Raw genomic sequence first — 14,458 nt, 5'->3', positions numbered from 1 at the left:
GTTGCAGGTCGGCTACATTTAAACGTGTGCGTCTTGTGATTCGCTTATGAACACGTTATTCATTTCTTAAGGCTCGATAAATACTTAATATAATCGCCCGCCATTTTGGCTCTTTCGTTTGCGTTCGCAGAAAGCACACAAAGACGTTATTTGCCGCTCAATTATTTGCTGAATTACAGTGCGTTTGATTTATTATCATAGGAGCTACGACATGATAATGTTTAACGGTGTGGCAAATAGATTCCTCGTATGGTAGCTCGGGAACGAAAGAACAAAAATGGCGAACGATACTACCTACCTAGGCTTTATAGAGCCTTCACTTTCTAAGACGTAAGCAAAGAGGCGGAGTTACGCCGGAAATAACAGCGTCGCGACTATAACACTTTAGTTTTGTGCCCTTCATGATATCCACATCTCAAATGTCTTTGTATAATAATTTTATTTATTACTGACCTCCCTGTTGCTAAAAGAAATTACTTACTATACTACACCCATTTATCAGTTTCCCTTTTAACTTGTGGTATAGTGAAATGCAATGGTGGCAAACTCGTGCTCCTTGTGCAAGAGGTCGCTTCTCTGCACACCTCAGTGCGCGAGAGCTGACCATTACAAAGCTTGCAATTCTAATATTGCTCTTTTTTGCCCTGCGTGCACGTGAATGTGTACAGTGCTTCGTGAGAGCAACTGCGTTGGTCATCACTTGTCTAATATCATAAATAGGGCCGTGAGATCGGTATATTTTTATTATCATCTTGAATCTTCCGCACACTACTTTTAACACTTAAATATAAATGATTGGTTGATCGGCAAACTTACTCGTGTTAAATTACATAAGCAACTGTGGCTTACAGCTGTTTCGGTGCTTCTTCACACCATCATCAGAGACTACTAGATCTCGGCGTCATCTCGAACTTCGCTGCCTGTTGTGGAGGTGCGTTTGCGTGTTGAAAATTGGAGTCAAACAGTGTGTGTGTTCTGAAATTGATCTGTGTGTTGAGAATTTGATCGGGGTGTGCTTCATTGTATGTATATTTCATATTGTTCTACAGTGTTGAGTTTTTTGTTTTTGGGTTGTATGTGTAGGATTTCCATGCCTCTATTTATGTTATTGTATGTATGGTTAGCATTAGTTATGTGTTCGGCATATGTAGATGTATTGTGTCCTCTGGTTATTGCTTTAATGTGTTCTTTGTAGCGAGTTTGGAATGATCTGCCTGTCTGTCCAATGTAGAATTTGTCGCAACTATTACATGTGAGTTTGTATACGCCTGTGTGGTTGTATTTATTTGTTTGTACAAACATCTTGATTACACAACACTCCACAAAAACATCTCAAAAGACAAACAAACAAATACAACCACACAGGCGTATACAAACTCAAATGTAACACCTGCAACAACTTCTACATAGGACAGACAGGCAGATCATTTCAAACACTCTTTGACTCTATACTACGAACGCACCCTCACAGGAATCAAGAGGCGCCAAGACCAACAACGACCAGTTCTGAACATGGCCCAAAATAGGTCGAAACATGTTAACAAGATGCGTTAAAATTTAACACAAGAAAGTTCTTATTATACATATTCCGACGTATTTGTTTGTGTTGTTTCTGTGTTGAGATGTCTTTGTAGTGTGTTTTCTGTTGTGTATGCTGTGTTGTATTTCTGCTTTCTGAATGAAGATACGATCTTATGTGTGCTATTGTTTTCATATGTTAGTGTGATGTATTTCTTGTGTTCTTGTTGTGATTGTGTTGTGTATCTACTCCTTTGAGCTTGTCCTCCTTTCTCGTGACGGATCCTAGACTCATCTCGCCAGAATACTGTCTTGCAATCGCCAATTTCATCGAAGTTACTGTACATAACCGCGAATTTAATATCACTGTAGGATATGCCTACGACACGGTGGAGAAACCAATAAATTTCCCACCACACTCCATCCATTTGATTACATTAGGTACGTTCTTGAATAAGCGAAGCAATAATGAAGGGAGTGTGTCTGTATATGATTCCAGTTCAAGAATTTCTCACGCGTCTTAGAAGGCATCAACGGCCTACGGTTGCCACTTCCGTGAAGCAGGCTCCAGCGGTACACAGATACAGTATAACATTTGAAATACAAGGAAATTCCTAGTATGAACAGTGATGATAAGTAAGTTATTTCCGCCAAAATTAACGTTTACTTTCACAGATACTTCTCGTTTCACCCAGACTCTTCCTAGCCTTAATATTGGCCCCTGACTTCTGGACAGTTTCAAGTACAATGATTAATATACAGGGTGATTCGCGAGGATTTACAGCCACATACTGACCAGTACGGGGTATTGTGTGGCCAGCGCGAAGATCCCCATCAACTGTTATGGATGACCAGGCTACGAGACTTCGGACCCAATAGAGCAGTTCAGTGGGAAATCCGCATAACGGCGTACTGAGTATAGTGGTAAAGCGTACAGTGGGTGGGGATACTGTAGAATGAATGCCAACAAATACGCAAAGGAAAACGCTCTGGATTTGAAGGTTCTGACGAATAATTTGGTTTCCATACAAACTGTGTCTGAAACTATTACACGGTTAGAAAAGTCAGAGCAAGAGATGCCGGAAGCCCTCAAATTAATTTAGAAAATAATGCAGAGAATTAATGAGACATCAAGTCCACCGGTTACTGAACGTGTAAAACAGAAGTGGAAATCAATTTTATGTAAAAATAACGTATATGGAACATTGTGTAACATAAACAGCAAATTAGTGGACATAGAGTCACCCGAGAATAAAGGACTGTCTCTTAGAGACTGCAATAATGTTAGGTTTTTTTTGTTTTGTTCCTATCACGTCATGCGGCGTAGAGCACAGCTTTCTACAGTACAAACTTTGGCAGATAACCGAAAAAGATTTACGTTTGAGACACTGAGAATGTATGTTGTAGTAGGTACATTGCAATTCGGTACTGTAACTGCACTTCCTAAAGATGACCAATAGGATAAATGAAAAAAAATTAAAATTTCTACATGCTTATTTCCACCATTAACACTGTGCATAATTAAACATAAATGCTTATAAAGGAAAGGAGACTAAATGCTTTTCACATTCTTTTGACATTATCATTGCGTAAGTTATATTTACTTTCAGAATGTACATATGTGTGTTTCCCCATATTACAGTACTCTACTCTAAATAGCAACGTTGTTACCTCAACACACTGCAGCGAGTCAACAACCTATAGTGCTTGCACAGTAAACTTATTGTATCGGGTCCAAAGTCTCGAAGCCTGTAGATGACTTTATAAAACCAACTTCTGCACTCAGTTTATCTCAGTTCTACGTGGACACTTGTTCCATACACTGGTCAAATTTTCATGCGAAAATTTATTTCCCATGAGGTACAGAACCATTGCGCAATCCGTGTCACCTGTATAATAATCCTTCAGAACGCGAAAGTATAATACCAGGGGCGAGCTAAAGTTTCTCTGCATATTTTATAATTTATGTTACATATTAGCAAAATAATAAATAAATAAATAAATAAATAAATAAATTACTTCTTAGGAACACTGTAAACATAGTAGTAACATTCATACTAATTTTTGTGTCGTAAATTCTAGAGAAGAAATAAATATACGAATATTTTGGCATATGTAATGTAAACTATTCAAAATTAAGCGATGCTATCACGAGATGTCATCCATAGTATGCGGTCCCTTCGCTAGATGTCAGTGTAACATGGTTATCGAGCAGATAGCAATGCGAATTAAGTTATAAGTTGACCGCCGTGTCGTGCATTCACAGTACGAGTATGTAGTCGAATCAATGAGAGGCTAGCAATATGATACAGTCATCGCATAGAGAGCAATGCTACGGGTAGTTATGAATGTTGTGAGTCTAGACTTTCAATAATGCAGATTTGTGGCACAATCGCTGCTACATTACGTACAGGATCCCAATGGTCACCGCTAGAAGCACTGATTTACAGCATTGTTATCGTTACTTATACAATGCCCTAGTACAGTGATGTCAAAGCAAGCGCATTTTTCTGACCTTGACGTCGTGCGCGGGGATCAAGCGCAAAGTATGGAAAGAGGAAGGGATATGTATATGAATAAGAAGCCTGTTGGATTAAGAAAACTGTGGTGCATAAACTTCAAATGGAACGTGAAATTTTATGTCGTTATTTTTATATGGCTTCTTTCTGTTTGATATTATCTATATTGTACGTAAAGCAAAAGTACTAATACCAATTGCAGTTGTGTTTTAAACGTTAATAACATAACAAAGAGTTAAGAAGGAATATTCATATACATTCCATAGTAGTACAACTATACTGTACTAAATGGATGAAACACATCATTCATAAAGAAAGTATTATCCCAAAAAAAGAAGTTGAGTATGACATGATAAGTTGGAATTGATAATGATGGTATCTTTAGCCTTATAAAAGTAATCAATAAACTAATCAAAACAATATTACAGTACAAAGCAAAGTTACCTAGGTACTGTATATGTCTTAAGTGTAACTAACATTCCACAACAAAACTCTTATCGCATTATGCTTTTAAGGTGATACTGGTGAGTAACTTCCTATCATCAGAATATTAAATTATTTTCTCGAAATGTTCTGAAGCTATAGAGCTGACATTTCTACAACATACGGACACGTATCTTTTGCTTATGATGTAACAGTAGTTGCTTTGTTATTTCATTTCCTTACAACAATTTCCATGCGAATATTTTCAAAATTTTCAATACACTATCTTCAGTAATACGTATTTAGGGTATATTACATTTTACGAAAACATTCTGTAACGCTACTAAATGAATAGGCCTCTATCTGAAAATTTCACTTTTCTATATAAAAAACGTTGAGAAAATATTTCTTTTGATTAAAAATTCAAACTTGTGAAAAATGAGCATTAAAATTTAAAACTTACAACCTTATAATGCACTTATACTTCTCGGACAAATCTAAAAATTAACATGGATACAGTTTCATTAAGTTATCTTCTCTTTATTCATTGAATCAGTGCTGGCCATCCCTGAATATAGCTCGACCAAGCGGCATATACAGAGTGATTTATATAGAACTGACACATTTCTTTCATTATTTGTTTCAAAACGAATTGTGCTAGCGACAACTTATTATACCTAAAATGTAGAGGAATTTTGGGAGATTATTTACCTCTACAGCAAATGTTGAAAATGTCCTCCATCCTGCATAAGGCACAACTCTACAAGTCGTTCCATGTTACTGGCCACACGTTGGAGGACTCTGTTGTTAGCTTGAATCTCCTGTGTGATGTTGTGCTTCAGATCGTCCAATGTCTAAGGACGTGTGGCGTAAACCCTGTCTGTTAAGTAACCCCATAGAAAGAAGTCCGGCGTTGTCAAATCCGGAGATCTCGGTGGCCACAGGTTCCTGGAAATTATTCGGTGGTCACATAACCGGATAAATGGAACCATGCTTCATCTGTGAACCATGTGATGGACAATATGGCAGGATTTTGCACAATGAACGTCTGAAACCAACGACAATAATTCAATCTTTTAACCTTATCTAGTTCCTGTAGCTGATGAACAACCGTAACCCTATATGGCTTTAGGCTCTCTGACACATTGAGTAGGTGTACCCTGTCTCCTGCGACAAACGTCTTAATGATTTTTTTGGGTGACTGCTCCAGTCGTGCTCTTACGTCAACAACAACTGTGGGAAGCCTAGATGAACGATGTTTGCCCTTTTCACTCACCAGAGATACAGTTGTTTCCAATTTGTTTACCAGTCCCAGTATTGTGTTTCTTTTGGGAGGATTGCGAACACCATATTCTCTCTGGTATGCCCTTTGAGTAGCTGTAATTGAATTCGTAATCCAGTATTGCTTCACAAGGAAGAGTCGTTGATTTAATGTGTACTGCATTTTCACGTTGACACAAAATGTCGAAAACAGCTGCCAACAATAGGAATAAAACATAAACATCTGCGCATCTAGTGCTGCCAACAATAGGAATAAAGCATAAACATCTGCGCATCTAGTGACAAGGAATCGAAACTCCAGAACATTCTGCTCAATTTGGTGCCAAAATTGGGTCAGTGCTGCCAACAATAGGAATAAAACAAACATCTGCGCATCTAGTGACAAGGCATCGAAACTCCAGAACATTCTGCTCAATTTGGTGCTAAAATTGAGTCAGTGCTGCCAACAATAGGAATAAAACATAAACATCTGCGCATCTAGTGGCAAGGAATCGAAACTCCAGAACATTCTGCTCAATTTGGTGCTAAAATTGAGTCAGTGCTGCCAATAATAGGAATAAAACTTAAACATCTGCGCATCTAGTGACAAGGAATCGAAACTCCAGAACATTCTGCTTAATTCGGTGCTAAAATTGGGTCATTGAATGAATATCCAACGGAACAATTAAAGAAAGAAATGTGTCAGTTCTATATAAATCACTCTGTACTACCTCTTTCGTCTGACTCTTTCCTTTCCACTGTAAAGCGCTCAGGCTCTTCTGAGCTCTAAGGCGCGCGCTTGCTCCTATGGGCATCAATTGACATGACTGCCTAGTATAAATTATTTCCACTGCTTACATATGAGAAAGATATTCCTGAAGTTTACTCCTTATTTTTGGGACAGGTTGTATAATACGCTAAATATTTCCTTCGTCCACTTTCCTGCGCAAAATATGACACTATTTCACCGAAAGAGTGAAATGTTCGTCATCATAATGAACATCAATTAAGAAATGCATGCTGAACGCTAATATTGTGTAACTGGACAATAAAACATCCTGGATTGATCAGTTCAGCATTCCTACCTGGAAGAAGACCAGGCCTTCTTGCACGGCTCAGTCACTCAAATTCAATTTTCCAATAACTTTTAGTCTTGGAGTATAACCATCGAGACATAATAAACTGCAGATTCCTACCTGGAAGAAGACCTGTCCGTCACGAACCCAGCCGGTGACGATGTCGGCTCCAGGCATCTGTCCATCCGCGGAGAATCCGAAGCCGATGTATCCCAGAGTCCGCACTTGCACTTCGAACGTGATGTCTTCCTCGCCGGGAGTCCAGAACACAGAGTAATTGGGGTCCAGGTCTGTGGAATGGGTCCAGTGGGCCCCGGTCACGCGGCCCAGCCCCGCGGCCAGCAGGGCGAGCAGCACGGCCCCGTACCGCGCCATGGCGCCCTCAGCCCACGATCCCCGGCCGCATCCTGTACCAGGCCGAGGTGCAGCCTGCGAAACACATTTCTTCGTCACAATGCTATTTTAGGCTGTCTTTCCTAATATGCTTATTGTTTAGTATTCCATTTATCATCAACCATAATATGAGTTCTGATAGTGCTCTGCAAGGGCGGCTTTCGAAAAGGGGCTGCGGAGCTGCAGCACCCCCAGACATTTGTGGCTCTTGTCTCGTGTTATGTTGTGAAAAACATTTATTATACAGTCTCTATTTAGCATAGATCATATATGTAACAGATATGTCGGGCTTATGGCCTTTGAGGTTAACAACTTTTGTCAGGTTCACTACGCTGCCATCTAGTTGTTACATAAGGAATCATTTCATATTTCTCATTTGAATTGCATTATCGACTGTGCTGCTATCTCGTGTTCGTTTACGGCGGACGGGTGGCGATCCTGGCGGTTGTTATCTTCAAAGTGCTGCCGATTTTAACGTAGCGAGGAGTTATCTGTTACATATATGATCTAGGCTATTTAGGGGCTCGAATTAAAAAGAAAAATTCGCTCTCAATGACATGCACGCAATCGTTAGTGAAGTCACTTCCTCCCCTGGTGCTGCCAGAACGAAACCAGAGACAAGGAATATGGGGTGAAGCCACTTCCTCCCCTGGAGCTGCCAGTCTCGTCTCGGATGCTTTGCACGTTAGTTTTACCCCTCCCCCCTGCTGTCCCCTCGCCATGAATCCAGAGTTTCCAGGCGCTACAAAATTTGCAGCAGTTTGTCAGTCGCGCGCAGTTTTAAATACATTTTCTTTAATATTGTGAGTATAACAAGTGCAACAATGTTTAATTCTGTACAATATTTACAGTCTATTCAGTTCAGTACCTTAACAATTCAGGAGAAATGTGAAATTAAGTGCCCAACAGTTGAACATCATAATGGAAAGAGCCGCTAAACAAAATACAAAGGCTCGCATATTTTTTTTGCTAATTTATCCAGTAGCCCTGCTTCGATCTCCACACAGTCTGTATTAGATTAATGTGTTTCAAAGACAATTCCATCAGCTGGGGCAACAAGATGGATTTAAAATAAGAACAGTAAATGTTGTTCATGAGAAGAAGGAGCCATTGCTAGAATGTTTTCAAACCATAATGGAATCTGAAACATCTAACATCGCAATAAATGAGGTAAGCGCCCTGGTGCGTGCTCTTTAAGATCCTGAATTCAATTTCTGGCTCAGTTATTTTTTTCATTTATTGATGTATCATGTAGATACAACCAACTACAACATCGCCAGTTAGATATTTCTAAGGTTCAAATCTGCATATAAAAAATTAAATTATGGTTTATTTAACGACACTCGCAACAGCAGGGGTTATATCAACGTCACCGGTGTGCTGGAATTTTGTCTGCAGGATTCTTTTAAATGCCAGTAAATCTACTGACATGAGCCTATCCCATTTAAACACAACTTACAAGATAAGGCGCATGGAATTATTCTTTAAATAAAGTAAGTTGATTTGTTTATTTTTGTATGCAGCTCCCCTTAATTCAATACCCACGAGCCGCCACTGGTGCTCTGGCATAACTCGATCGTTTTATAAATGAACGTGGCAGGTTTTGGTACTAATAATGTTGTGTCTGCTCCTGTGAACCTCAGCAATGTTTGAACGCAACGGACCTTACAGAACCTCTCCCCTTGCGGTCCTACTCTTCATTCACAACAAAATATCAGCGCTCCAAACTCAAATGCACTTAGAAAACGAACGATTAAGAATAATTATTTAGCTTAAGGGAATATGTACGTGAACGACCACAAATATTATTAGAAAATGCAGGCTCTAAATTTCTAAAATGTTATAAGAAAATTAACTCACAGTTGGACAAAAATTACAAGGTACAAGGTACCACAACAAGGCTTATTAGAACTTAAAGTATGAAAAAAAAATTCTGCAGGTACCTCATTTGGTAATCATAACTTGTTATGGTCTTTCTGACATCTTTAGTATTTTTCCTGCATGTAATAAACACTTATTTCTGAAAAGTAGACTACTCTCAGACATGTAGAAGTGTTTATTTTAATACAATTAAGTTCTTATTTGTCCTATATATTTTTTTATTTTAGTAGGTTATTTTACGACGCTTTATCAACAGTTTAGGTTATTTAGCGTCTGAATGAGATGAAGGTGGTAATGCCTGTGAAATGAGTCCGGGGTCCAACACCGAAAGTTACCCAGCATTTGCTCATATTGGGTTGAAGGAAAACCCCGGAAAAAACCTCAACCAGGTAACTTGCCCCGACCGGGAATCGAACCCGGGCCACCTGGTTTCGCGGCCAGACGTGCTGACCGTTACTCCACAGGTGTGGACTGTCCTATATAAAATATATTAAAATTTACATAATGTTTTGTGACCTAATTTTTCTATTTTCAAAGAAATGGGCATCATTATAGTCTACTTCTTGCATAAATGCATGTTAAATAAGTGTACAAAATTTCAGAATTCTATCTCTAATGGTTGTGGAGTTATGAAATAATACGCAAAATTTTCAAATTTGGGAAAATTTAATTTAAAGTAAAAAGTGAATTCTAAAAAGTAGTATTAGTAATATTTTTTTAAATACTTTTATCAGATATTTAAGTTCCAATAAGTCTTGTTGTGATACCTTGTAATTTTTGTCCAATTGTGAGTTCATTTCCTCATAAAATTTTAGAAATTTAGAGCCTGCATATTCTGACAATATTTATGGTCGTTCACGTACATATACCCTTAACTGTGTTTATCATCATGATCTCCAGCTCATCTCCTGACAGAACCACCCGGATGTCCTGTCTCGTTGTGAGCTAAGGTCCGCATTATTAACTCTCTGAATGGCACGTGGTGTCTTTTAGAGACCCCAGAATTATTCTGTAATGTATACTTGATGACATATACATAGCTGGAGCACAAACGTCCAAAATGTCTCTTTTTCATTTGTTTTGTAAATTAATTGATTTCTTTGCCTTAATTTAAGAACACTTGGTAGAGTGTACCTTAAAAGGAATTGGATTTTCTCCAGAACTAGAGCGGAGAGACGAACAAAATGTTCACTGAATAATTTCAAGGGAAATTTGTTCCGGGGCCGGGTATCGATCCCGGGACCTCTGGTTGAACGTACCATCGCGTGGGCTGACGAAACGCCAAAGACCCACATCGAGTGCACGCAAACTCTGTGTGACTTGAGATTGTAGTTTTCTGTTAACGTACACAGTGACGTATATATTATGCAAATCTAATCTTTCAGGTAAAGCTTCCTGTAAAGCAGATTTGTGCTTTTTTAATTTCCGAGAATTGAAAGAAAACATACCGCTCGTGTATCGTACATTACTTTGTGCGAAGATCGTTTATTACATACCTGAAAGAGGAATTTCTAATTAGTTGCAATGAAATCTCCATCTTGGTTTCTGTTCAATGACGGCAAATTTGCAAAACAAAAATATCTATCTTCAACATTGTTGCTTTAAAATGTTTTCTGTGTTTACTATACTCCAGCAGGCCGTGACATACGTCTGTCTTTTTTTCCTCCAGTCTATGATGAGTCTGAAATCTTGTCGATTTTTTCACGGCTTCCTTAATGTTACTTGCATCACGAATGCAGTAACTTTAGTGGAGTTGTAGAGTTTACTTAATTTCTGCAAATATTTAAAAACAGTAATTAACAGTGCAATTTAGGTGAAATTGCAGTGGTAAGTTTCCAATTTATAATTATTACTATATTGAACGTCTCTAAAAATAATATGTTAAAAGCTTAAAGCAGTAAAATCAATATGTCACTTAAGCGGTAAGAAGAGGGAAATTGTTGTGTGTGTTAGGTTGGGAATACTGAATGTGGAATTTTAGACTTTCCGCGGATTGGTTTTGTGCGGAAACCAAGCAAATATGCACGATCTCGCACAAAAATAATATGTCCCAGGTTGCAGGTTAAACACTAGGATGATAATTTTTTTTATTTTTATTTTTTTCTCGTGTGATAATATTTTCTCAGAACTATTTATCAAAACTTAATTACAATTTTTGTAAACATTGTTTATTAGTAGTTTTGCATTGCAGGAAAAATATTTTGTGTCATAAAGTCTTAATTACTTTTTTTAATTTATTAATTTACATAATCATAATCATGATTTTATTAATATAATAAAAATGTATGAAATAAGAATTATTAATTTATGTAAAAAAGACTCTACCTTCGATGTCAAACTACTATTAAACATTTAGTTCTGACAAATAGTTTATGAGAAAATAGTCCAGTCCAGAAACATTCTCTGTATCTCGGTGATATGTAGGCGTATAGATAATGCGAAATCTGCGAATTCCCGTTACTGGCTTTTGGAAACAGATGCATTGCTCACAGATATGTATCATACCGTATATTTCTCTATCTGGTGGCAGAATGGAAAGTTATTGGCAATGGAAGTGAGACTTTAAATTATCTCTCCGGCCACAGTGCGATGCACGATATCGTTACACTCACTACGGAAACAAACAATTGAAAGTGTAGAAAATGGAACGGCCAGTACTGGATCAATACTAAACTGTGTTACAAGGTACGGAATGCCAGGCTGGGAGGTTTATTACTCTGCTATTTATCCTGCAACCAAATCACCGCATTTAGGCCGACAATTTAATTGGATCTATTATATATGAATCTTTTAAAATAGAGCTATATATCAAGCGTAATGAATTTTTTTGATTCAATAAAAACGTTCCGCAAGGTTGGTAGTTTTGAGATACTTGATTTTTCTAAAAGGCTGGAAAGGGACGGATTCCTGTCAGGTCTCCCCTACATCTGTTCTTTCCTTCTCTTATTCCCCCCTTCACTACAATCCATTGCCTCTTAGCCTGTTTTACGACTAGGAATTTCAACAGCGTTAGAGGAGCGCGAATATTCTCTTTTACGATGCTAGGACAGCAGAAGAAGAGGCGGCAACAAAATTCGTGTTTATGTGAGTTTTCATCACGAGCATACTACAAGGCACAAGGTGTTCCCAAATAATAGTCGTACTATGGTAGGAACGACCATGATTTTAAAATCAAATGTAGGAAACAGAAAACGGATGTAGGTAAATTCTCATTTTTAAATAGAACTATAACTGTTAGTTGGGAGGCCGGAGGGAAAAAGACCTTTAGGGAGGCCGAGACGTAGATGGTAAGATAATATTAAAATGCAGTGGCGGCTCCTGCATATTTTTTAAGAGGAGGAAAGAAATTAACAGCACTAAATGACACCTTCTTGAATGAAACATGCTACAAATTAGCCTACATGCATACATGTAAGACTAGATAGTGATGGGGTTGGCCTTCCCTTCTGTATAGCAATAATCTGTTCTTGTAAACTGGGTTTCCTAAATTGTCCAAAATATATTATGATTTCACTTCCATTAATTGTTGAATAATTGCACAAATTAACAATTACAAGGAAATTCACAACCTCGTAGCATTTTTCGAGCACACTACAGCATCACACGTGTTGGAAGAGACTAGCTACTAACTAGTAACCGGAACCGTTTTACGGAAATGGGAATGGGAAATAATCTGAGGAAAGCGAGAACACTGCACCCACCCACGTGGTCTGTGTTGCCACATGTATATTTTACAAGTTCAGTACCACATACTCTTGAAGAATGTCAATTCTTGTAAAGTCATACTATCATTATTGTTCAAAGCTGCCGGTGGCCGATAAATTTTTTATGTTAAAAATGATGTAGTTTGGAGTACCTACTTTCAGTTTCAAATATATTTGTACAAAACTCACAACTTGGCTGTTGCCCTGTCTAGTAAACAATGAATAGAAGTGAATTTCAGGGGCCAACTACGTAAAACTACTTCCTCTTTGTTTTACATAAACCCGGCTTTAACTTTCGAATATCCACGAAAGTTTCAAACCATGAATAGTAGCCTATATAAAGTGCAATAAATAATATTTTTGATTTATAATTAAAAAGAAAAGTTTACATGGTGCCTTTCATAGCGTCGCATTAAAACTGTTTTTGTTATGTCTCCTCCTAGATGTGTTATAGTCCGGTTGAATGCAACATCGTTAGGTGGCAGCGGTAGCGAGTTTGCTGCACGACCAGTCGGTTCCTATTTCCCGCCCATAACTGATTCAGAGGAGGATCTCCTTCCTCTCCGTTCATTTACTTGCTTTAAAACTCTGCTTCTTTCTCTGGCCGCTAGCGCGCTGTTGTCTATATGTGTTAACTGCAGTAGAGGAGGAATGGAGTGCCTTTCCTCTACACAGACAATCTCGCATCTTTCTCACAGTTTTCTACAGCACATGAGCGCGCGTCGTTTAAAACTCGATCAACCGAGTTTTTCTTATAGCTGTGAGTTTAAAAATTATCGAATCTTCCTCGAATTTCAAGGCACATATTTTATTTGGTATTTACTTTCAAAAGAAGAAAATGTGAGGAGGATGTTCCTGCCTTCCCTCCCCCGAGGAACCGCCACTGTTAAAATGGATTTGAAGAAGGTGGCATATGATCATGGGTGCTCTCGTGCTCTGAAAGTGTGAACACAACCTCAGTGGAGGTAGAGGGGACTCTGTACTAGTAAGTTCGCTAGCGTCTACAGTAAGAGACAGCTCGTTTTGAATTAAAAACAATATAATCCCCAGATCATTTCCCTTTAGTGATGAGTCGAAAGAGAAAGATTATTTTATTAAGAAGGAAGGTGAAGCTTGTATTATGTTCTATTACACTTTCTTACGCATGACATTTTATGTTACAAATAAACACAGTGAAGGTTTTAGTAAAGAAATACCGTCTAGAACTGCTTTAGAACAGCTAAAGGTAAAAATGGGATATCAACAAAGTGAGATGGATATCAAATATCGTTAGCACGTTGTACGTACGAGTTACAGAATTGCACGACATATGATCGACTAGCTAAGAACATTTATGAATAAATTTGAAATGTGGCAGTATCATGTAGAACATAGAAAACTTCACTTTCTTTGACTATAAACTATCTTGAAGAGTGATAAGAAAACCTTCTTATCAAATATAAGACCCTACTTCAAGACCTATAGCAGAATTCACTGGTAAGTTTGAAAAAACAGTTATAATTGACAAGGAATCGAGATTTTTCTGAAATCCTTTTGGCTTACAGCCGATAGCAGCTCCTGAAAATTTATAGCTTGAATTTATAAATCTACAGAACAGCACGCCACTCAGATTCCAGCGAAATCAGGAATCGAACTGTTCGTAATGCTGCCTAAGTCAGAATTTCTAAATATACTATTTGCTTCC

General features: G+C 38.1%; 1 protein-coding gene across 1 annotated transcript in view; it reads right to left on the bottom strand.

Annotated features, from left to right (window-relative positions):
- The window catches only part of LOC138707521 (MOXD1 homolog 2-like), a 1,036,064-nt gene that overhangs the window by 906,129 nt on the left and 115,477 nt on the right, over nucleotides 1-14,458 (bottom strand). Inside the window, exon 2 of the mRNA XM_069837046.1 lies at nucleotides 6,917-7,225. Within this exon, the coding sequence (XP_069693147.1) occupies nucleotides 6,917-7,171 (255 nt within the window). The 5' untranslated portion in view covers nucleotides 7,172-7,225. The remainder of the gene's footprint in view (nucleotides 1-6,916; nucleotides 7,226-14,458) is intronic.

The sequence above is a fragment of the Periplaneta americana genome, chromosome 10 (assembly GCF_040183065.1).
Source record: "Periplaneta americana isolate PAMFEO1 chromosome 10, P.americana_PAMFEO1_priV1, whole genome shotgun sequence".
Taxonomy (NCBI): domain Eukaryota; kingdom Metazoa; phylum Arthropoda; class Insecta; order Blattodea; family Blattidae; genus Periplaneta; species Periplaneta americana.
Note: the sequence above shows the minus strand (reverse complement) of the source record. Positions and strands in the feature narration are given on the sequence as shown.